The sequence below is a fragment of the Mustela nigripes genome, chromosome 7 (assembly GCF_022355385.1).
Source record: "Mustela nigripes isolate SB6536 chromosome 7, MUSNIG.SB6536, whole genome shotgun sequence".
Classification (NCBI taxonomy): Eukaryota; Metazoa; Chordata; class Mammalia; order Carnivora; family Mustelidae; genus Mustela; species Mustela nigripes.
In genome coordinates this window covers 74552819-74576464 of record NC_081563.1, presented here as the reverse complement: position 1 = coordinate 74576464, position 23646 = coordinate 74552819, and the positions used below count along the sequence as shown (strand labels likewise).

At 41.4% G+C, this 23646-nt stretch overlaps 2 protein-coding genes across 8 annotated transcripts in view; one reads left to right on the top strand and one right to left on the bottom strand.

Annotated features, from left to right (window-relative positions):
• UNC50 (unc-50 inner nuclear membrane RNA binding protein) overlaps positions 1-7628 on the top strand; it is a 21147-nt gene extending 13519 nt beyond the window's left edge. For both annotated transcript variants that reach the window (XM_059406157.1, XM_059406158.1), the window contains 3 exons: positions 5545-5684; positions 5772-5873; positions 7394-7628. In XM_059406157.1, coding sequence (XP_059262140.1) covers positions 5545-5684; positions 5772-5873; positions 7394-7530 — 379 coding nt within the window. In that variant the 3' untranslated portion in view covers positions 7531-7628. The remainder of the gene's footprint in view (positions 1-5544; positions 5685-5771; positions 5874-7393) is intronic.
• Positions 7629-14020: 6392 nt separating this feature from the next.
• MGAT4A (alpha-1,3-mannosyl-glycoprotein 4-beta-N-acetylglucosaminyltransferase A) overlaps positions 14021-23646 on the bottom strand; it is a 143083-nt gene continuing 133457 nt past the window's right edge. For all 6 annotated transcript variants that reach the window (XM_059406153.1, XM_059406151.1, XM_059406156.1 and 3 more), the window contains exons 13-16: positions 23318-23396; positions 22538-22604; positions 14279-14391; positions 14021-14114 (exon numbers count right to left, since the gene is read on the bottom strand). In XM_059406153.1, coding sequence (XP_059262136.1) covers positions 14088-14114; positions 14279-14391; positions 22538-22604; positions 23318-23396 — 286 coding nt within the window. In that variant the 3' untranslated portion in view covers positions 14021-14087. The remainder of the gene's footprint in view (positions 14115-14278; positions 14392-22537; positions 22605-23317; positions 23397-23646) is intronic.

The following is a 23646-nucleotide window of genomic DNA, read 5'->3' as shown; positions in this document are numbered from 1 at the left end:
CTCTCTCTCTCTCTGCCTGCCTCTCTGCCTACTTGTGATCTCTGTCAAATAAATAAAGAAAATCTTTAAAAGAAAATCTTTAAAAAAAAAAAAGATTCTGTCTTTAATATTTGACATTTTAATTATTATTTGACTGGTGTGAGCCTTCATGGGTTCATTTTGTTTAGGCTTCTCTATGTTCCTGGACCTGGATGTCTGTGTCCTTCCCCTAGTTAGAGAAGTTTCTAGCAATTATTTCTTCAAGTAAGTTTTCTGCCCTTCTCTGTTCTCCTTCTGGGATTGCCATAATGAAAATGTTAATATGCTTGAAATTGTCCCAAGACTCAGTCTGTCCTTATTTTTGTTTTTAATTCTTGTTTCTTTTTGTTGTTCAGTTTGGTTGCTTTCCATTTCCAGATTGCTTGTCCATTCTTCTGTGTCCTTTAATCTGCTGCTGTTTCTCTCTAGTGTTGTTTTCATTTCACTTGCTGTATTCTTCAGCTCTGCTTGGCTCTTAGATTTTCTGTTTACCCTCTCTTCTTCCAAGTCTGCTGAGCTTCTTGTTGAACTGTTTGTCAGGTACGCTGTTTATCTTGTCCCTTCACTTGAAGTATATTCCTCTGCCTCCTTATTTTGTTTTACTTTCTGTATTTGTTTCTGTGAACTGGGCGGGATGGCTACTTCTCCTCTTGAAGGATTGGACCTGTTTAGGACTGTCCCATACAGACTGTGGATGCCTGTTGGCCTTGGCTGGCTGGAGCTGTAGTGGGCATGGGCTGGAGGGGGCTCTCTGGGTGTCCCACACCAGGTGTACCCTAGTGGGACATCTGAAGCTGAAGTGGGCAGGAACTGGGGCTGTCCTGGGGCACTCTGCCTGGGGATGGCCCTGATGGAATAGCTGGAGTCGAAGTGGGCTCAGGCTGGTGTTCCCAGGGCGCTCTACACCGTGGGGACCTTGGTAGGAGAATTGGAGCTAAAGTTGCTGTATGCTAGGGGTGTGGGGCTCACTTAAGTGCTGGCTAGTTAGGGCATCTATACCCTGTTCCAGTTTGAGTGATTAGGCGAGGCGGAGGGGCCATAAGCAGTGGTGCTTACCAGCTCATTTGGCCTCAGAATGTGTTCCCACAGGCCTTGGTCAATTGGCTGAGGGTTAGTTTTTGGTTTTTATTCTAGTTGTCTTTTAAGCCACTACTTTTTTGTGTGTGCCTTAGTGGGGTTTGGGCTGATGTGGGCTAGGGTCCCAGGGTTCACTGAAGTGGCAGGCTGGTTGGGTGGCCATATCCCGCTCCCATCTGTGCTGGCAGTGTTGGGCTTGGGAGAGAGAGGAAACATACACTGTGGCACTTGCCAGCCCTCCGACTGCTGAAGACCAGTTCCTCAGGACCCAGCTGTTTGGCAGATGCTCGAGGGCTAGTTCCTTTGAATTCTAGTTGCCCTTTGAAACTGAGACTTTTTTCCATCCTTTTGCGTGTTAGAATCTATTCCTGGTTCCTTGGTTCTGTCCCTCCCCACTGCAGTTGTGTCAGGGGTGGGGTTTCTGTTGTTACTGTGTCTCCATCTCTCCTATTCTCTGTGTGATCCCTCTGTTCTTTGTTGGGCAGAAGCTGTTCAGTCAGCCCTCAGTTCTTTTTCCAGAGGAATTACTCTGTATGTTGGTATAGATTTGGTTTGTCCATGGAGGGGAATTCAGGGTCCTCCTCCATCACCATCTTGAATCCTGTCTCCTGAAAGCATCACTTTTGATTGCCAAGATTATTATAACTTGCCCTCCCTAAGTCACTATTATGCAGTTAGTCAAGTCTGCTTGTCCAGATGATGGCATGGTTTTTCCTGTATTTGTCGGTGGGTCACTTCTAGATGTTTAAGCTATAGAGGGTTATTTCATGGCATCTTACTTTGAATATCAGACATTAAATGAAGAACATTTGAAAAAGGATTTGTTAAACTTCCGGTGCCTTCTTGCCGCGGCGCAGGTTTTATTGAACAGGTATGCAGGCTCACTTCTGCGTTTGGTTTAATGACGGTAGTGTACTGAGTGGAAGTGTTTAATTCCAGCATTTGGTTTTTCCATTTTCTCATAGATGCAGGCCCTTACATGGTTCGCATGCCAGATGAGGGGACTGGATGTGTCAAGTGAGCTCATAAAAGGCTGGTGGTTGAGTAGGGGTCGTGGTCATTGTGCATCAGAGAAATATGGAAATTTTAGTCACAGAGAGGCCTAGGTTCGAATGCCAGCTCATTTAGTGTAACTCTTAGTCCCGGTATCTTTTATAAAACGGAGTTATCTAATTTGTAAGGTATTTGAAAAGATTGTGGTGTGAAAAGTACCTGGTATATAGGAAGTGCTCAGTAAATAGTGGCTGTTAGTATTTTTTTTTAAATTTAATTTATTTGACAGGGATCACAAGTAGGCAGAGAGGCAGGCAGAGAGAGAGAGGGAGGCAGGCTCCCTCCTGAGCAGAGAGCCTGATGTGTGGCTCGATCCCAGGACCCTAGGATCATGACCTGAGCCGAAGGCAGAGGCTTTAACCCACTGAGCAACCCAGGTGCCCCAGTGGCTGTTAATATTTTAAACAAATCCTGAAACTGGAACTCTGATGATACCAATGTATTATTTCCATTTGTAACTCCTTAGAGTTTTGTATGTGGTTGGTAGGCAGTAAATGCTATGTGTCATTAACTTGGAATTCTAAAATCTGGCTTAAGACTACTACTAGTATAAATTACATTCATTATCAAAAACATGGCATATGAAGTAATTTCAGTAAATAAGGCTTTCAGAGGAATAGGTTACAGCAGGTGTTCTACCATGAATGTGTTGACTCTGGAGGGCCACAGAGACCAAGTCATTCTGGAGTTCAGCAGCTTTAGTGTGAGTCCGTATTACAGTTTCAGTTAAATAGAAAGGGACTCTGAGGGTGCCTAGGTGGTATAGTTGGTTAAGTATCCAACTCCTGATCTCAGCTCAGGTCTTGATTTCAGTCTTGAGTTCAAGCCCAACACTGGACATGGAGCCTACTTATTAAAAAAAAATAAGAAGAAGAAGAAAGGAGGGGACTAACTTGGTATATTTCTCAAAAGCTACATTGTGTTGCATTGTGTTATGAATTGTATTAGAAATGATGACATGGGGGCACCTGGGTGGCTCAGTGGGTTAAAGCCTCTCCTTCAGCTCAGGTCATGATCTCAGGGTCCTGGGATTGAGCCCTCATCAGGCTCTCTGCTCAGCAGGGAGCCTGCTTCCCCTTCTGTCTGCCTCTCTGCCCACTTTTGATCTCTCTCTCTGTCAAATAAATAAATAAAATCAAGAAATGGTGACATGTGGTTGCTGTCATCCTAGAGGTACCACAGGAACCAGCAGGAGGAGATGTCAGGGGGAGATGGGACCATTGATTCCTAGTACCAAATGCATAGCATGGCAGTCAGAAGCAGCATACCAGGTCTGGTAGTGTAGGGTGACACTCACCAGCTCGGGAAGATAGGTGACTGTAGAATTTGGCCTTTAGTGCACTTCAGAAAAAAGAGTTGGACTTCATCGCATAGCTTGCATGTGCTGGTTGGGGAGTGGAAGAGAGGTGAGAACTTGGAGGCTTTGGGGTAAGGAAATAGCAGATTCACACTGGAAGGAAAATCCAGTCTGTGGCTGCGAAGGAGCTGAAGCTGGATACAACTGTGGAGTCTGCACAAGAGGAGAGCAGGCCCAGACAGCACGGTGAGCTCAGGAAGAGAGGAGAGAGATGGATCAGAGAGCATCTGTGAGAATTGGGTATGATGAGGGTAGGGAAGAGTGGCAGGTGCAGATGAAGCATTCCATGTTAGACGTGCTGAGTTCTGGTGGCTTGAGGATTTTAGTGGAAATGAAGGTAGACTCTGAGGTAGAGGACTCTGACCCTGCCACAGTCTGGGCCAAGAAGAGGACAGGACTGGCATCATTAATATGGAAGTGGGAGGTGAAAGCCACAGATGTCTTGAGCTCTCCCAGAAGGAGTATCTGTTCTAGAGGGAGGACAGAAGTGCCCATGTACGGAATAAGCAAAGGGGTGGGAGCACCACAGAATGGGAGCTCTTGGGTAGTGAACGGAATGCTTGTTCTGTTCTTTTAAGGGCACATGTTCTTGGCAAAAGTGGAAGATATTTTGCTAAGTTAAGAGTTTGTTCAAACAAAGCTATATTAGTTGGGTATTTTGTTAACTGTACAGACCTGTTTTATTAGTACGGTACTATGTTCTATCCCTTGTTTTTTCTTTTTATTTCTATGGTAGGCATAGCATTTTAACTGTACCCTTGAAAAGAAATCACACACATGAAAGTCCACTGAATTTCTGCAGTTGTGTTTTTAATACAAATGATCCATTTTGTTATTACCCTTTGAAGGTCTAATTTTCTTTTACATGGGTATTTTACTTCTCATTCACTCATCATGTAACTGAACTCCTAGGTCATGTTGTAGAACACTGACAGAAGCTTGAAGAATTATTCTTATGGCTAGGTACATCACTGGCACACTTCCCTGTTTGCTCATCTTTTAATGGAGAGGTGAGCTATTTGGTGTTAGGACTTTGACCTATTCTGTATCTAGTTCATTCCTTGTGGGGGAGAGGTCTTACTCAGGCCCATGGCCTTAAATACCATATACACATGGAAGTACAGTCTGGAATTTAGAGAAGAGGTCGAAGATGGATGAGTTTGTATTTCGACCTCTTCTCTAAATTCCAGACTGTACTTCTTACTCCATGTTAACGGGCATCTTCAGCATGACACATCCAAATCCAAACTCCTGCACTGCCCAGACCGCTCTTTCTGCAGCAGTGCCCACAGCTGCTCATGGCAGCTCAGGTCTTCCATTGGTTTCAGACAGAAATCTCTCAGTCACCCTTGACTGCTCATTTCCCCCACGGCACCACCTGCACTACTGCCATCCTTGCTTACCTTTTTCCCAGTAGCCTCCCAATTGGTGTCTCCATTTCCCCTCTTGTCCCTGTAGTCTGTTCTCAGATCAACAGTCATGGGAACTTATGTTAAAACAGTGAGTCAGACACCCTTCTGGGAACTCCAGTGACTCCTTATTTCATCAAGAATAAAAGCCCAAAGGTCTTAAATGGCCATAGGTGCCAGAAGATCTGGCTCCTGCTTCATTTCCTGCCACTTTTCTCACTTGTTCCAGGCACACTGGTCTCCTCACCCATGCCTCAAACAAGCCAGGTCCCCTGCCACCTCCTCTGTACTCGTCTACCTCTGCCACTTGTGTTTGGACTCCCCTCTGCCTGAATGCTCTGCCCCAGGTAATTCCCATCCCTCCCCTTGGGTCTTGACCCAGATGTTAACCTTCGTAGGACTATCCTATTTAACACTGCATTTCAGCTTTGTATTTTCTGTCCTTTATTGCTTGATTTTTCTCCATCATGCCATCTGACGACTCCAGCTAGGCTGAAGGCAGAGATCTGTTTCGTTCACCTCTTGGTCTCCAATATCTTGAGGAATGCTTAGTACACAGAAGGTAGTCAGTAAATATTTACGGGATTAACATTATTGTATTGTGAAAGAAATTTTAACTTTGCTCTTCAGGTTTATCTCGAACAAGTACTTAGTGAAGCGGCAAAGCAGGGACTACGATGTGGAGTGGGGTTACGCCTTCGACGTGCACCTAAATGCTTTTTATCCTCTCTTAGTCATTCTGCATTTTATCCAGCTCTTCTTCATTAACCGTAAGTAGTGTTGCTTCTTACACTATCATCAAAAAGTCACCATTGTATACACTAAAAAGAGATTCAGTGTACACATCTCTTTTGCAGATGTTATCCTGACGGACACATTTATTGGATATTTTGTTGGAAATACCTTGTGGCTGGTGGCAGTGGGCTATTATATCTACGTAACCTTTCTAGGATACAGTGGTAAGTCATGAATGATTTTGGTTGACTGAAAATGGCAGGGGGAGGGGTGCTGTAATAGTAACGTAAGTAGCTTACTTTCAGATGAGGGCACAGAAATTTTAATTTGTCCAGTCATTCAGCTAGAAAGTGGCATGGCTGATGTATAACAAACTTTGTAATTTTAAGGAGCCGTGTTAGACCATACTGATATCTCGAAGTTACTTGCAGGAACACACGACCCACTTCCTTTTGTCCCTGGCTTTCTGGTTCTGGGTCCCCATGGCCAGTTAGGGTGGGACATGGGCTGGGTCTAATGTCCGGTCGGATAGCTAAACGAACCTTTACAAACCTTTGTCAAAGTGTTAAAACCTTTGCCTCACTTTTTTATGATCACTGTGTGATTCTACAGATGGTCACAATTCAGGCCCAACCTTTATGGCTAAACCCTTCTAGAAATTTCTTTTTCTTAGTATGAATGAGAAACCTTTATATTAATTCAGCTTGTCCTTTCTTTTCACTCTGGAGGGTCAGGACCTCACTGTAAATACACACTCCGGTGCACAAATACAACTTCTCTATTCAGAGGTGTTCTTAGCCCCAGATGCTAGCCACTCTGCCCGGGACCACGTAACTCCCTCGAGTTGTAATACTTTTCTGGACCTGGGGAGTCTGTTCTCTAATTCAGAGGAGGTGTTTTTGACATACTATGTTCAGGTTTTTATGAATTTTCACTTATTTTTGAGAAAGCTTTAAATTGTGATTAGCATACTACAACATTGTGGTTTCTCTAACTGGATTTGGATCACTCATTTGGTAACTCCCTATAATTAAATTGAGTACAGCTCGGCTTCAGTTTGGCGACTTTCTAGAAAATAAATATTTAGGTTAGAATGCATGTGGTAGGGACCCACTAAGTAGTGACCAAGAAGAAAACCTGGATCTTTGGAGACAGATTTTATTATTTTTAAAGTTTATTTAAAGTAGGCTCCATACCCGGTGTGGGGCTTGAACTTAATGACCCCTAAGCTCAAGAATTGCATGTTGTTCTGACGGAGCCAGGCAGGAACTTGAGGGACAGATTTTATATTTGGGAGTTTTGTTCTTTCCTGAAGCCTGGTACACTTACTAGTTGATCTCATGTAAAGGGGAGGTGTTATGCTTCCAGTATTGGGAAATCTCAAAGAGCTAAAAGTTGGACTCGTAGAGGCTTCTACACAGAGTCCCCTGTGTAAATCCACCACTGTTCAGTATTTCCTGACATCTGTCCCTTACTCTTCGCCTCTCAAGTTCCGAATCTGCTGCTCACTCAGCCTTTGTGCTAAGCTGACCTCTCAGCCTGGGTTCTCGGGCGCAGCTGTGATGCTGCAGCCACACCCACGAGCAGGGTGCAGAGCAGAGTCAGCCTTGAGAGCAGTGGCTCCGCTCGCAGATTCAGAACACGTGGGGCTTCTTGGCCCCACCTATCGTATGTAGTAAGCACTTTCAGAAAGTTAATGAGGTAGATTTCCTTTTTTAAAAAAACTGATTTGTTTCTTTTCCAGCATTGCCATTTTTGAAAAATACAGTAATTCTTCTTTATCCATTTGCGCCTCTCATTCTGCTCTACGGCCTGTCCCTGGCACTAGGATGGAACTTCACCCACACACTGTGCTCCTTCTACAAGTACAGAGTAAAGTAAAGGCACTGGGAGACTATGCCATCTTACCTGTGCCATAGGCAGAGTTGGTGAGGGGATGATTTCTTCTGAAACTTGTAAATAAACTGTCTTTGTAGAGATCTTCAGAGTGTAAAGTTTGCAAATTTGAGTAAGTATATAATTTAACGCTATTGTCAATACATTCCTTAAAACTACTAAAAGGTACATTTCTATAATAAATATTTTTTAAAGAAAAATCATTTGGAGAACTTGATAATCAGTTCCTGACAAGATTTGTAGTCTGGCCTCATTTCTCATGGGCTGTATTTTCAACATTTGCCTAGTTAACAACCCTCCCTGACCTGTAATGTAACTCAAAGACGAATCACTGCACTACAGACCATAAGATCATTTACATTTTCTATACAAAGGAAGCGCCAAACAAAATATCTTCAATTGAACAGGCTGCTGCCACGGACATAATAGATAAGTAACACTTGTATAACACTGGTCATCTCTGTCTTAACATGAAGGCTCTTTTTCTTTCTTTGAAGACCTCTCCAAAACCCACATAACTAGAAATAGTTGTAAGAAAACTTTATCAGTGTTGAAGCTAATAATAACAAAACTCGCTACTCATTAACAAAACTTGCTACTCATTAAGTAAGTTTTACCTATTTTTATTAGAAGGAATCTTGAATTCAACATGGCTTCTTAAACATCTTTATTCCAAACACATGAACGGTTGTGGCACAGAGAAACAGTAATGAAAGGCACAGTCAACAGGACCAGTTAATAGGTTTTCAATTATAGCAGCAAATTTGGAAATAATCTTCCTTTAAAAATCTTAACAGGTACCTAAAATATTACTACAGATATTACCCATTCACCCAATGAAAACATTTTAAGGAAAATATATACATTTAAGGAGAAAAAAAAATCTGGTACAGCCTGGAAAAGCAATTCCTCAGGCACCTTCTCTAAGGGGTGCTTCCAGAAACATCTATGACGTTTCCAAACAGTGTTTTTGATGAGAAACACATTAGTTTTTCATTTCATAAAATTGTTACGTTCAGTCAGCTGATTTCTAAATCTTTCTTAGAAAACATCACTGTCTTTACTGAAATGAAAAGTATCAAAGCTGCTGGCAGTGCATCTTACAGTACTGTCGATATCAGCCATTTTTAAGGCTCAGAGAATAGGTCTTCTAAAGGTATTTTCACCCAATTTCAGCAAACCGAGCATTTCAAATAATGGAAGGCTAATCACACTAAAGTACCGAACCTTTGACTCCGGAGGGATTTGCTAATTACTAATACCGAGAAACAACTAGGAATAAGTGATATATAAAGTAGCCTCCCTAATGTTCAAAAGTATCATTAAATATTCCCCACAACAAACAATCCTTATTTGGAAAACAATTTTAGCACCACTATTCACATTTTTACAGCAGTGTGAGCACTAGGAATGATACTTTGCACAAAGTGCTTTCCATTCAATACCCAGCTTACTTTCTTGAACGTCTTCTAAATTCTACACACACACACACACACACACACACACACACACACAAGTGCCAGCTCTGCTCTTTCCCATTTGTCTCCTTGAACATTATCTAATTAGTGCCCAAAAAAGGTGGAGTGTTTCAGGCAAGAAGAGTTTATATATAGTACTGGTGATAGGGATATATATAACAAATCCCTTTTTTTTTTTTTTTTAAATACTGTCGTAGTCTTTTTAGCATTGTGTGTTCACATGCATTAAAGAAATAAAGCATACTGGTTATGGCATCTATCAAGATTAATAATTAAAATTGTACAGCTATCAAATTTAACACACTATAATGCTATACAGCTTGGAAAAGTTTCCTTTTCTATAAAAGAAAGAGCTGGGATATCTGGGTTTCTCTAGAACACAAAGATTATTAGGACTCCAATTTCTGACTTTTTGACAGTCTTAGCCTCTCATTTTCTTCCCTTTAGCTGTGTTGTTCTTCTATCAAGGGTATGGTGATATAGTAAAATTAAGCACAAAAATTAATGTACAAAACCAAAATAACAAGCTTCAATAGCAATTAATGGCTTGGAAGCAGACAGGTATTTTAGAAAATACCTGCAAAGTACAAAAATTTGGTTGGCACATACAGGATTTGATCTGTGCTTATACAATAAAGTAAGCTTGGGGTTAAAAAAAAAAAGTTCGTTCAATGCAGAGTAGATTATCCTTCTGTGAAGGCCGAATTTTTTTTCTCTCCTAATATTTAGAATACCACTGTTCATGATTCTTAAATAATATACTGAACAGGCTCAGAGCAGAAAAATCACAAATACATACTTCTCCCAGGAAGAAGATTCCATATACCATGGGTCCTCCTCCTGGAATGAGAACAGTCCTGTCCTAGCAGGGTGTTTTGTTTTTATTTTTGTTTTAGAAAGCATTGCTTAGATACTCTAAGTTTTTGGCAACAAACTTCCAATCAAGACTACTAAAGATTCTCAGGCAGAGAAACCCCAGAGGCAGCTCAGCTGTAAGTTTGCTAGTGTAAGACTTGACTCACGTGGTTATCAAAATCTCCCAACTCCCGAGAATCAAGTATGAAGACTTTTCCTCCTCATCTCTTTTAAATACTATATTCATTCTCTATTGCTGCATAACAAATCACCACAAATTCAGAGGCTTAAAAAAAACGCCTATTTATTATCTCACAGTTCCGCAGGCCAAAAGTCAGGGCGGGCTTGATTCAAGTTCTCTGCATAGGGTCTCACAAGGCTGGAGTCATGGGGGCGGCGGAGCTGGGCTCTCATATGATGGAGAAGACTCTAGCTGCAAGCTTGCTCGGTTCATTAACTGATGGAGTTCCTGTGTTGGTAGGGCTGAAGTTCCAGTTCCTGTGGCTGTCGATGCAGGCCTCTCAGCTCCTGCCAGGCAACTGCATTTCTTCTCCTGTGGCCCCTCCATCTTACATCAGCAGTGGTGCCTTGAGTCCTTCTGCTTTGAATCTGACTTATGCTACCAGCCTGAGAAAACCTTGCTTTTAAAGGGCTCACACAGTTAGATTAGCTGAACAGGATTATGGGTGATACTCATGGCTTCCACCCACGCACAAAGAGGGAGGAAGGCATCTACGGTACCTGAGGGTCATCTGCAGAATTGTGGCTGGTACAAACAGTGCCACTAATGAGAGCAATCGTGCCAGACATGCTGTTTCCACATGAACCAAACTTGCCTTTGAGGACAGTACTAATGGGAGACCGCCTTTTGGTGACAGTAACAGATTGAAAAGAAGCCTTCAGTACGTTGCTGAAGGTTTTGAAATAAAGACACCTGATCACATACTGGTGCCACCAGTGACCTGAAAAGCCATACCTTTTCCAAAGATCTCTCCACGGTTGAATTAACACACATGTTTCTACAGCCTGCCTGCTGAATCATCCAACACACACACACTTTTTCCAGAGCTTTTCAATCTCACTGCCTGAAACCACTGTTCTTGTCTGACTGCGGAGTAGGGCCTCCACGCGAGCTGGAAAGAGCACATGAGACTTAAGAGCAGAGAACTCAAAAATCTGGGGTCTCAGAATCCCAGAAACAGTCCTCAACCTTCTTGCCTACGATACTCGCCGTCTGCACTGTGACATATTCTGCACGTCTGCTTTCATCCTTGTAGTCAGAACTCATTCCTCTGGTTTCGCAAGTGTTCGCATTAGCACTCCTGACACAGTGCTGTCCCAACAGAACTTTCTGCAGTGACAGAAGGCTATCTGCTGTCCAGTCAGGGGCCACGAGCCACATGTGGCTGATGAGCACCTGAACGTAGCTAGTGTGACTGAGGCGCTAAAGATCTTACTAATTTAAATTTACACACTCACTATGTGTCTACTGGCAACTGCTCAGGACAGCACAGCTCTAGAGTCTCAACAGTTTACATGAAATGCATACCAGATGCAAACCAGGTTTATCTCTATATGTTAATAATTAAATACTGGACACCAGAGGACAGTGTCCCCACTCACTATTCGGATACGAGTGGTTCAGTGTCCTCTCGAGGCCAAATACATATCCTTCCCTCAGTCCCAGGTACTCTTCACCCCCTCCACTGTTCTGTCCCCAGACTTCGCTCCCCAACTCCTCTCCAGAGTTACCCTACAGTGTCTTGCTTAAGGAAAGCAGGGCTGTTTCTAAGGGCCTCAGGAGGAAGTGGGGGCAGGGAAAGACCAACAAGGAGATGATCACAGGAAGGATGAGTTACAGGCCTGCCTGGAAGCCGGACAGGAGGGAGAACGTGTGCACACACATAACACACACTCACCAGGAACATCCAAAACTCAACAGCTGAGTGTGTATGTATGTAAGTGTATGGCAAGCAACGTAGATAAAGGGAGTTAAAAAGAAAGAGGAATGTGGGCTGGAACAGTTGGTCCCCTCGTCCAGACCTGGACAGGGGACCTGCCACGTGCCAGGCCCTATTCCTGGCACTACTAGGCACTGGTAACAATTCATGGGGAGGAGTGCACGAGAGAGTCTGCAAGGGGGTGAGATTTGGCTCCAAGTATACCCGGGAACAGGAGGGGTGAGCGAAGCCTGGGAGGGGAGGCTGAGCAGAAGCACCGGAAGAAGCCGGCTGGTATGGCTCACCAGGCTAAAGCCCAAGCAGCCCTAAGGGCAAGGGGCTGCAGTCATGGTCACCTCCCTGATCTTCAGTGCATGCTCCTTCTCCCTAAAGTCAGAGTGGGCTCCTGGGGAAGCAAGGAGAGCAGAGGACTTCTTAACCCACCCAGGGGTTTCTCTCCCGATACTTGGTGGTTCTAGCAGTCCATAATATTCAACAGCTGCCAAAGTTTTACAATGAAAGGTTATTCTTTTCAAATGAAATTGGCCTGTGGGCATCAGGCCAAGGAAATGTAAGGACAACATAAAAAGTAAATTAAAGAAAGTGAAAAGTAAATCTAAAAAGCCCAGCAAAAATGTTTCACTAGACTTGGACATAAAAAAATTATTCCTGGCCATGTGTAACTTTTTAATCAAGGAAAGTAACTGACCATGATTCCAACAAGAGTAATGGAAAGAAGTGTACCCTATCCATGTTTCCCAACATTTTTCACTCCAACATACTGTACAGAAAACAAGGCTGTCTGGAAGCTTTTTGTTCAGCATCCTGGGTAACCGCGGGAGGCTCCCCCAGGCAAGAGGCAACAAGCGGACACTTCCAGCCCCCGGAGGCCTCAGCCACTGGCTAGTCCGAGAGCTCAGGGGGTCAGTCTCTGCATATCTCTCTGGAACCCACCTGCAAGCCCCCTGATGCACTGGTTGGGAGCGGATGGTGATCATTCCGAACTTCTTAAAAGTAAAATACTTTTGTAAAGATCGCTGATTGCTAAGGCTGATAGTCTTTTTGTTTCCAGTAGTAATAACATTTGGAATTACATGATTAAGAGCAATAAATGCTCTTCAGATATGAATTTACCTGTTAGTTCATAAAGCCAACAGAGCAAGTCACTTTGCAAAAACATACAACTGCTACAATCTCTCCCTAAAAGCCAATATTACATTTTTTTCTGTAAAATTCAATGATTTTGACTCATACAATAACATCACCTAGAAAACATTTTGTCAGAACTCACTAAATGGGTGCAGATATAAAAGGATCAACAAGAGATAATGCATGTAACTCATGGATTAAAGACACAGATTTAAAAAGAAAAAATAGTTTGTCATCTTACATATCAGAGGGAATGTAATGAGTTGAGTCCATGATAATTTGGGCTGAATGCATGACCCCTGCACATTAAAGTTTATCAGACTGATTTTTTTTTTTTACACCATAAACAGTATAGTAAAATAACCCTCAAGAAGGACGTTGGTCTTTAAAATCTTGGCTGTAAGGAATGACAAATGCCTTTGAAAATATTTTGTTCAGAATCACTGCAATTATAAAAGTACTTCAGTTAGGAAATCAATCTAGAATCATTCTTAAATGGCAGTGCATTTGAAAAATGGCATTCATTTGTAATGTTTGCATTTCCAAAGAAAAATATAGAAAGAACTTAAAAAAGCAAGGTAACTTTTCAAAAAAAGTATTGATTCAAAAATTTACTGCACAAAAATATGTACTTCTTAAATGTTTCTAATAAATTAACTCCATAACATTTTATGTATATTTATATATTTATATATATATATATATAATCCCTGATAATCTATAAAAGAGGGTCTATAATAGTAAAATAAATGAACTTCAAAAGTACCCCCTTCATAAAATGTATTTAACATTAATTTTTCTCAAATTTAAAGAATGTAACAATATGTACAACTCTTATGTATTAGTATAATACCAAAATAGTACAAGTCATATTAACAGGCTGTCATAACTGCAAAATGTTTGAGTCAAGTTAAAATTGGAGAACAGCTTAGGTTCGAATGAATGCAATTATCCATGGGAGCTTCACTTTCCAAGTGGAAATGACAATCATTTTATCTACAGTAGATTTCACAAGAGGTAGTGTTCAAGTAAAAAAAAAAAGAAAAAAAAAGGTACATGCTTAACTATCTTTAATTAACAAATTTACAGGAAAAAAATGTACTGGTTTCTTAGCAGATGATCAGTTGGTGACTTTTTTAATATGAATCTGAAATACAAAATAATGAGAAGTACAATAAAGGCCTTATGCATAAAATAAAAATGTGGTTAAAAACACACACACACACACACACACACACACAAAACCCCCCACAGAAAACCAACAACAACGTACCATCTAAGCTGTATCAATGATAGCACACGTTGTCTTACCTCATTAAGAATGGCCCAAACGGCAGAATTCTGAATAACTGAAAGTCGAAAGGCTGAAATGGGGTTTAGGCTAGGATCCACCATTCCTTCGGCAACACCATTCTCAAATTTTCCTTCAAAAGAAAAATCAACACATGTTGGATAGCCTGAAATCAGCAAGCATAAAGTATCATGGACTTAAAACAGGGAAGAAAAACACCAAAACATTTCCAGTGGGTGTCGTCAAGATGGGCCTGGGTGAATTTTTTCCCTTCTTTCTACTTTTATTGAACTTTCAAATTTCTCACGAATTGTATGCTTATGCACCTAGTAAGAGAGGCAGAGCTACACTTTCTCTTACTGCAAATTAAATGTGTGTGTGTGTGTATGTTCTTGCATCAAAAATATTTTAACACGCAGGTTTTTAATAAAATGTGACTTAACCAAACCTTACCAAAGTGTACTCTTTACCATGGCTCAGTCCAACCCTTTGAAGGTTAAGTCAGTAATAGCAAATTTCAGTGCTTTCAGACATACCATAGAATGGTTGGCCTTGAGCAGGCACTCAATCTGTATGTATCCGTTCCCATGTCACATCTAGAAGGAATTAAGAAGTGATACCTCCTCCAGGAGGTTCTAATAGAAAACTGCTATTTTACAAATGACAAGTTGAAAAAGCTAGGACCAAGAGGTTCTATAAGAAGGTAGCATGCTCAATATCCAATTTTTCTTGCTGTGAGGAATTTATTAAAACAACAAAATGCAATGGAAAAAGTGACAGACAAATAGTTTGCTCCCATATCAGGTTGACACTTCTACACGGGAAGTGGGGGAAAAAATGTCCACAAAATTTTTATTGATGAAATTCAAATGATAAGAACCACCATGCAGGTGTACCAAGAAAAACATAATTCCTTTTAGGATGGTGGGGGGGGTGGTTAACATCATTCAGTTAACTGGGATTCAAAGTGATCTTCCTCATTAAAATCGATCGTAAATGTTCATATGTTCATATGAATCCATGAGATTTTACATATTTTATCTTGACTAATTCCTTTCACACAGCCTAGGTGCTCCACTAGCACGTGATTTTACTGGAGCATATTAATCACTTGGAGGGTATGCATGGAATTCCATTAGGTTCTTCTCCTCAATACTTGCCTTGCAAGTGTTACTACACTGCAGATGAGTCACTTTTGAGCAAAAGTCAGGTGGAAGCTTCTTGATCAGTCTGATATTGGAGCTCAAATAATCACGGTCATCAGTGGCTTGGCTGGAATAAAAGGTCTGCACGGAAGTGCTATTTTGTCTTGTAATTTTAGCTTGAATAAAACATTATCAAGTCTGCACCAAAAACTAACTTTCTAAGAGATAATAGTGGTAAAGGGCAGTCTTGGGAAAAAATTTCAATAATGTTCCTAGGCTTAAAAAAAAAAGTTCTTTTTCTGTTTTGCTTTGTTTATCCATTTTAAAATTGATCACAGCTAAGCCCCAGAGCTGCTGTGTGGTCCAGAAGGTCATACTGTTCAGTTCCTATCTCTGACAAAAATTCACAGAACTGATCATGGCAGAGTCCATGAGAATGAATCAAGTTCACTGATGACGCTGCTGGTTCAATAAAATAATAATACATGACAGATTCAAGTAGTTCCTGTAAAGTACCAGATGAATAATAAAATAACCACTGGCTTCACTTACATTTCCACAAGCTCTGTACACGTATCCAACTAAGCCTTCTTCTTTATGGATATCTTCACCACCATTCAGTGTAACACATTTCACTTCAGGTTGTACTCAATTTGTGTTTTCTCAGCTTGTTGGAAAATATTCTTGCCTGTACTTGGTTGCATGCAGATTTTTCAGAGGCCAATGCTTCAGTTACTTCAAGGTTGGCATTGACTCCAAATAACAACTAGGCAGGACCTATAACCTCTATCAACTCATCAAGAGACCAGGAAACAATTTGCTTTGTTTTTTTGTTGTTGTTGTTGTTGTTGTTGTTTTTTAATGGAAATGATAGAATCCAGCCTTTTTTTTTTTTTTTTTCTAGTGTTACCTAGTGTTTTCTAGTGTTACCTAGGGCAAGAAGATTTTTTAGGCTTTCTTTGTACTGCAGGTCTAGATCCAATTTCCCACATATAATTATATTTGTTATGACTTTTTGTGCACTGAAATACCCCCAGATACTGTTCACTAGCAGGATTTCTGACCGTGATCTTGCAAATATCCCCATCCAAAAAGGTACAAAATGCATTAGTGTATCTAATCCCTCACACACACACATGCACAAAGACCAGGAAAAAAAACAAGAACAAAAACAAAAAAAGGAGTGTCAAGCATTTGGGAGTCAACTAAGTAAAGAACATTTAGTGATAATCAGGATTAATTTTGAGGAAAATGACACTATTGGGGTTTTAGAAAGAATAAACACCTGGCATAATGAAATATTTGCAGTATTTTTTCCACCTTCTATGAAGGAAGCTGTTTTCCCAACAAGATGTGAGTATCTGTTACATAAATATTAAATATAATTCTTCAATTTACAATGGGGAAGAAACCTTCAAGCACTCTAGGGCTTAAATTTATTTTCTCTTTCCAACTCCCCCCCCTTTTTTAAACATATCCATTTACCTATTTGTGTATATATGCTTATATTTATATATACACTTTATTATTTATTGGTACTCTATGTACTATGTACAATGTACTTGTTATCAGTCTGACTTCAAAAAAATTCTATTTTGCCAATTAGTAATAATCTTACAATGATATACATTTAGTTATTACCTTCCTGTCTTGTGTTCTCTTGTTTTCATGTAGTTAATGTTAAAATATGCTATAAATACCATATCATATTATTAACACTTAGGCAGTCAATGGTCTTGCTTTGTCTTCTGAGTGATCGTGTTCCCAGTGTCCTCAATTCTTCAAGCAGTTGGTTGTGAGTGAAAGCTTGATGGTCTTAAGTTTATTTTATCTGCACACACATCTTGGCTGCTCCAATTAAATACTACATAACGTACCCTTGGTCATTGGCTTCATTTACTTGGCTAACACCCGAGTCACCCCGACACTCACTCTGGTTACAGCCTCATGGGCATTTATTTCTGGGAAGAAATTCTGCTGTCATGAAATACTGTCCATTAAATCTTCTGATTTCCTGACCTCTGCTTTCCTGTGAGTTGGGAACAGCGTGAGTGCTCAGGATGGCAATGTGTTCCCCAGACCAGCTGTCACATCGCGGCATAATAACCATGGCGATCTGCCATCCGATCTGATCAAATACACCACATTTTCATGGTTAAAAAGCACTGGCATTCAAAGTCCACTTTCATAGTTTTTGGCATCATGTGTAAGCACTGGTTATCATTATGATTATTATTTTCTAAACATCACAGGATGGTGGTGTGCGGGGACACGGTCATATCATAACTGCATTGCCACTACCTGGAGCGCCCCAGCACCACCTCCTTCTTGGCTGCAAACTCTCGGCTCTTCTCACCCGCTGGGGCGTCAGAGCGCAGGGACCGCACAGAAGTAAGCGAGCACCAATACAGTGTTCCAATAACTATTTATGGACACTGAAATCAAACCTTTTTATCATTTTTACATGTCACAATATATAATTTTCATTTTTTTCAAAAAACATTGAAAAATAAAAACAAAAACAAAAAAATTAAACATTCTAAGCAAAAACAGGAAGTAGGGAGGGAAAAAAACCAAGAGGAAGAGGGCCAGAGCAGGACTGAGGCTATCTGGTGTGGAGATTATGCAGCCTAATCTAGAGTTTTACAAAATAATGATAGGCTTTTAGTAAGATATGTTCAATCTGAAAATCATACCAGAGAAAACCTGTAATATATTTTTTAGAGATTTATTTATTTTAGAGAGAGAATGCACACATGCGAGCCGGGGCAGGGCAGAGGAAGAGAGACAAGCGGACTCCACACTGAGCACAAGAACCCCAGGTCAGGCTCAATCCCACAACTCTGAGATCACAATCTGAGCCAAAATCAAGAGTCCTACATTTCACTAAGGCACCCAAGTGCCCCCAAGAAGACTTGTAGTATTAAACGTATTTCTTATTTAAAAGTTATTAATAATCTTTTTTTAAAAAAAGATCTTACTCATTTATTTGACAGAGAGAGATCACTGAGAGGATCACAGAGAGAGGAGGCAGAGAGGCAGGCAGAGAGGAGGAAGCAGGCTCCCCACTGAGCAGAGAGCCCGATGTGGGGCTCCATCCCAGGACCCTGAGATCATGATCTGAGCCGAAGGCGATGCTCAACCCACTGGGCCACCCAGGCGCTCCTATTAATAATCTTATTTCATGAAAGTATGTCCATGCTGGGGCTAGACTGGGGTGGGAAGTACATGCTACAAAAAAGTATTACTGAATTATTGAGTTAGGCAGGGAACTTAGGGCTGAAAAATACTGTGAAACTTGAAACACTTTAATGAGGTATCATACTATCATCTGATGAGCTCGTTTAATTAGAAAGGTAATTACCTAATGGTGTAACTGGCCTCTTTAAAACACCTGCATCCAGGACACACCTGAGTGAGACAGTCAGCTAAGCAACCAACTCTTGGTTGTGGCTCAGGTTGTGATCTCAGGGTTGTGAGACTGAGCCCTGTGTTAGGCTCCAGGGTCTATGGGGAATCTGCTTAAGACTCTTTCTCTCTCCCTGCGCTTTCCCTCTGTGTGCATGCACACACTCTTTAAATAGGTAAATCTTAAAAAAAAAAACAACAACACGGGCACCTGGGTGGCTCAGTGGGTTAAGGCTCTGCCTTCAGCTCAAGTCATGATCTCAGGGTCCTGGAATCAAGCCCCACATTGGGCTCTCTGCTCTGCAGGGAGCCTGCTTCCCCGCCCCCAACCCCTGCCTGCCTTTCTGCCTATTTGTGATCTCTGTCAAATAAATAAATAAAATCTTTAAAAACAACAACAAAAACAGTTTCACCCAGGATTTTATCCTGCAGATATACTCTCACATGTCCAAAAGACTACAAATTGTAGCAAAAACTGCCAACAACCATCCACCACTAGGGGACTGGCTATGCGAATTTTGATATGGTAATCCATGGAAATACTAGGCAGCCAATTAAAAGAATGAAGAAAGAATACGAAGAATAAAGTACAACAGAAGATAATGTAGCTAACGATCTACTTGCACTCAACACAGAGACACTCTCATACATGTGCAGAATTGTTCAAACAAGCATTCTTTATAATGGGAAAAAAAGGAAACAAACTTTATAAACAAACAGGAGGACAGACAATGATATATCCACTGTGAACACTTACACAGCAAGTAAATGAATGAGCCAAAGATACACGCATCCACATGGATGAATCGCATGATGGGGTGAGAAAAGAAACTGTAGACTATGGAAGGTTATTATTTCGCTCAGATTTAACGAGCAAAATAACACTGCGTGTTGTTCAGGAATACATCGTACATACATAGTAGAAGTGGACACGCAAATGGTAACCACAAACCTTAGGACAGTGGTTCTCCTTGGGTGGGAGGGGGAAAGAAGGTATTAGGGAAGAACAACTGAATTGGCAAATCTTAAGCCAAACACACAGATGCTCATTACACTATTATTTGTATCTTCTGCGCATCTGAAATGTTACGACCTTTTGGAATGTTCCTCTTTCATATATAATACTTGTGTATTTGATCGGGGAAAAGATGCAGAACAAAGGACGTACAGCATGTTATCATTCCTGTGTGATTGTGTGTTTTTAAAGAATAGACTCGTATCTCTTCATTTCTGAACAGATAACTTCTAGAAGGACACAAAGCCTTAAAGGAACTGCCTCTGGGAAGCACTGGGGAGGACGGAAAAGAAGAGCAGAGGAGACTGAAATTCACGTTTTCAGGTTTGCGTTTGGTGCCACGTGCCTGTACCAGCTTCCCGAACAAGAAATTTAATTTTTGTTCTTGACCCAGTGAACTGGTAGGTCCACACTGAGAGACAGGAAAGAAGGGGGAAAGGAAGGAGGAGCTTACTGGAGAGTAATTACAACTCCCAATTCCTGGGACTGGCCGAGACTTGCAGGGTCACGCCCTGTGGGGCTCCCCCCAACCACACCCCGACTGCGCACCAGTCTGTCCTTCCAGTGTTTCTCTGACAGGGCTCTTTGCCTCACAACTGGGACTGACTAGAAAGTGTCGAGAATAGAGCTCCAGTCTCACTGAGCTCAGGCAGTGTGGGGAACGCAGTGGGTCAGGTGCCTAAAGCCCCAGACTTTTCATGTTCTTACTCAGATTCAGATTTTCATGAGTAATGTCTCTCCATCTGCTCTATGTTTTTGAAAATCGTTTTCACCAGGTACGGCTGTTCCACTATGAGGAAGGTCTGCGAAGCTATTCCACGAAGGCATACTTAAGGGAGTGGAATTGTTTCATACTCAGTTGAAAGAAATCAGTTGCTCCTTATTTCTGATGCACCTTTTCGTTATACAAGGTCCTAGGCTGGCTGATTTACACTTTCTCTTCTGTTCTAAACATGTTTGAGCTGCTGTCTTAGATGGTCATTATCTTCAAGTTACTACTGATGGTCAATTTCCTAAGCTTTCCTAATCTAGAACACAACAGTCTCAGAAACTAAATAACGGACAAGTAATAGGGTTAATAAATGTCTTGGATATGCAGCCAAGTTTTTGTACATTTCTAGACATAACCCAAATACGAAAATAATGAAGTTCATCTATCCACCAAAACTACACAAAAACTAGGGTTATCACACAAACCTTGTAGCAGAAACCATGACACCAGATGTGAAAACTCTCAAGACAGTTTTCTGATTGTATCTGTCCTGTACACCGACAGTGTAAACTTACCAATATTCTCTTCTGCCTACCACTAAGAAAAGCATTACTTTTAAGAAAAAGAAAATACATCCTCATTCACTTTTAAGAAAAAGAAAATACATCCTCATTCACTGAGTGACAGCCATCCAGCAACAGAGCGTATGTTAACTGCAAGAGACAGCCAAGGGCCATCGCCGCCTGCCTTCCCCGCCAAGTGCGCGGGACTGCACTGTGACAGGTGACCGCGCTGTGACAGGGGACCGCCCTGTGACATGGCAAGGCCGCACAGTAAAGCGCACGCAGTGTGTTAGGAAGAGCAGACAAGAGGGGCAGCTGCAGTGTTTAACAGAAAACGAGAAAGCCTTCATTAGGAGAAATACCAGGTGGAGAAAATGGCCAGAGGCACAGCCGCACATGAGCACAAGGAGCATGAGAGGAACAAGAGACTCAGGACAAGGGAAACTGAGAGTCAAAGGAAACATGATGTGAAAGTGGATGGAAGCTAAGGAATGTGATCATGGAAAGGTGTTAAGATCTCTCTCCAGGCTAACATCGTGGCAACAGGGACGCTTTAGAAAGGCAACTGCTGGGGTTCCGGGCAAAGCGAGGGGAAGGACGCAGGGAGAGGCAGTCCTTCTCCGGCCCCGACCCAGAGGCAGAGGCCTGAGCACCAGCCCAGGGCAGGTGACTAGGCATTCCCAGATGGACCTATTTTATGCTAACAGACAGTACAAAGTGGGGTGTGTGTTCAGAGTGTCTCCCAAGATTGGGCTTAGGCAACCAGGTGAACAGTGATAGCAAAAATTATGGTGGCCGAAAGGTACGACCCTGGCACAGATGCTCAGAGCAAATGGCGGTGTGGCCATGTCAGAAAGCATCTCAGGGGGTGCCCGGGCTTCTGCCTTCGGCTCAGGTCATGATCTCAGCGTCCTGAAATCGAGCCCCGCATGGGGCTCTCTGCTCTGCAGGTGGCCTGCTTCTCCCTTATCCCCACCCCCTCTGCTTTGGTGCTCTCTCTTTCTTTCTCTCTCTCAAATAAATAAATAAAATCCTTAAAGAGAGAGAAAGCATCCCAGTACAGACCTGAAGCTCAGGAAGGAGGCAGGGGCTAAAGGCACAGAGCTTCTGGCACATGGATGTTGCTGGGACCCTGCAAGTAGCTACCATCGCCCGGTCAGAGAGGGCAGGAGGCAGCTGAAGGCAGAGGATCTAGTAGTGACTATCAACCATGAAACAGAAGGTGGGGAGAGAAAGAGGAACCAACAAATGAACCTCTGATCTGAAATCCTGGTTGGGTCAAGACAAAGTATGAAACACGAGAACCCACACAACTTGGGAGGACATTGGTAACTATAACCCTAAAGTGCTTAACATCCAACGAGAAGTTATAATTACTTAGGAGTTAGCCCAGAAAAGTCAAGGACATTCTACTAGGTTAAAGTAGGAGGTATTACCTATTCTGAAATAACCATCTTCTAATCGTTTGTCTTTGGTTTCTTTGCTTATTTCCAAACCTTCACTCTAAAATAGAACAAAAACATTAACTTTGCAAATCATTACTTCTATTTACAACAGATCTAATATATCTTAATAAACATAAAAGTGATGTTTGCGGCTCAGCTATTTCTAAAAAAGAAAAATGTCATCTCAGTCTTGAATCTTAAAAAGTTTATCAATACAAATATTCTTTTATATATAACTATCTGAATCTATGTATCTTTCTAGATTGGTTAGAAAATTTAAATATATAAATATAAATAAATACAGATAATGATACATTGATTAGAACATTTAAATTTTAATTAATTTAAATTTAAACCAATTTAATAGGGTTCATTAAAAATAAAAAACTGTGTTAACCTGAAAGAAAACTAAGCACTCCTTAAAGACCAGTAAATTAATTTTGTGTATTAAACAACAGGCATTAAAACCACATGGCATTTGGGACTCAAAATATAAACACCAGTTAAGCATTAAAGTAAAATGATGATTCACTTATTTTCCTAGTAGGAACTTCCATGTTATTTTCCAACAGGAAACAAAATGGAGGCTCTATGAATAAGACAGATGGGACATATACTAAGTGTTCCATAATTCAAAAAAAAAAAATTAATCTTGCTTGTCATGAAGGTCCTGCAAATGAGAGAATTTTCTTTCACCTCGTCAGTAAGGATAACCTCAAACCAGGTCTCCTGGTCTTAGTTCTGAAGAATTAGGGGAAAAAACAGGCATACCTTTAAAGGCAAAACTTCCACAGTTGTGTTGAGCAGGATATCTCCTGGATGTTCTTGGTTGCCGCTGTGGAACAAGTAACTGAAAAGACAAACATAAAAGTATGAGTCAGACTAGACTTGACGAAGATTCAGGAAGACGGCCTCACCTCATAGTGAGTTTTCCCAGCAATGCTTGGGTTGAGCGGGGACTGCACCAGGGCGCGTAGCGAGGGCATGTTACTGTTCCGAATAGTTGCAGGGAACCTAAAAACTCAAGGATGCAACCCTGAGGGGATGTGTTAATTCCTTCCATCAGAAGGGGCATGTGTGGTGCTTGACGAAATAATGTA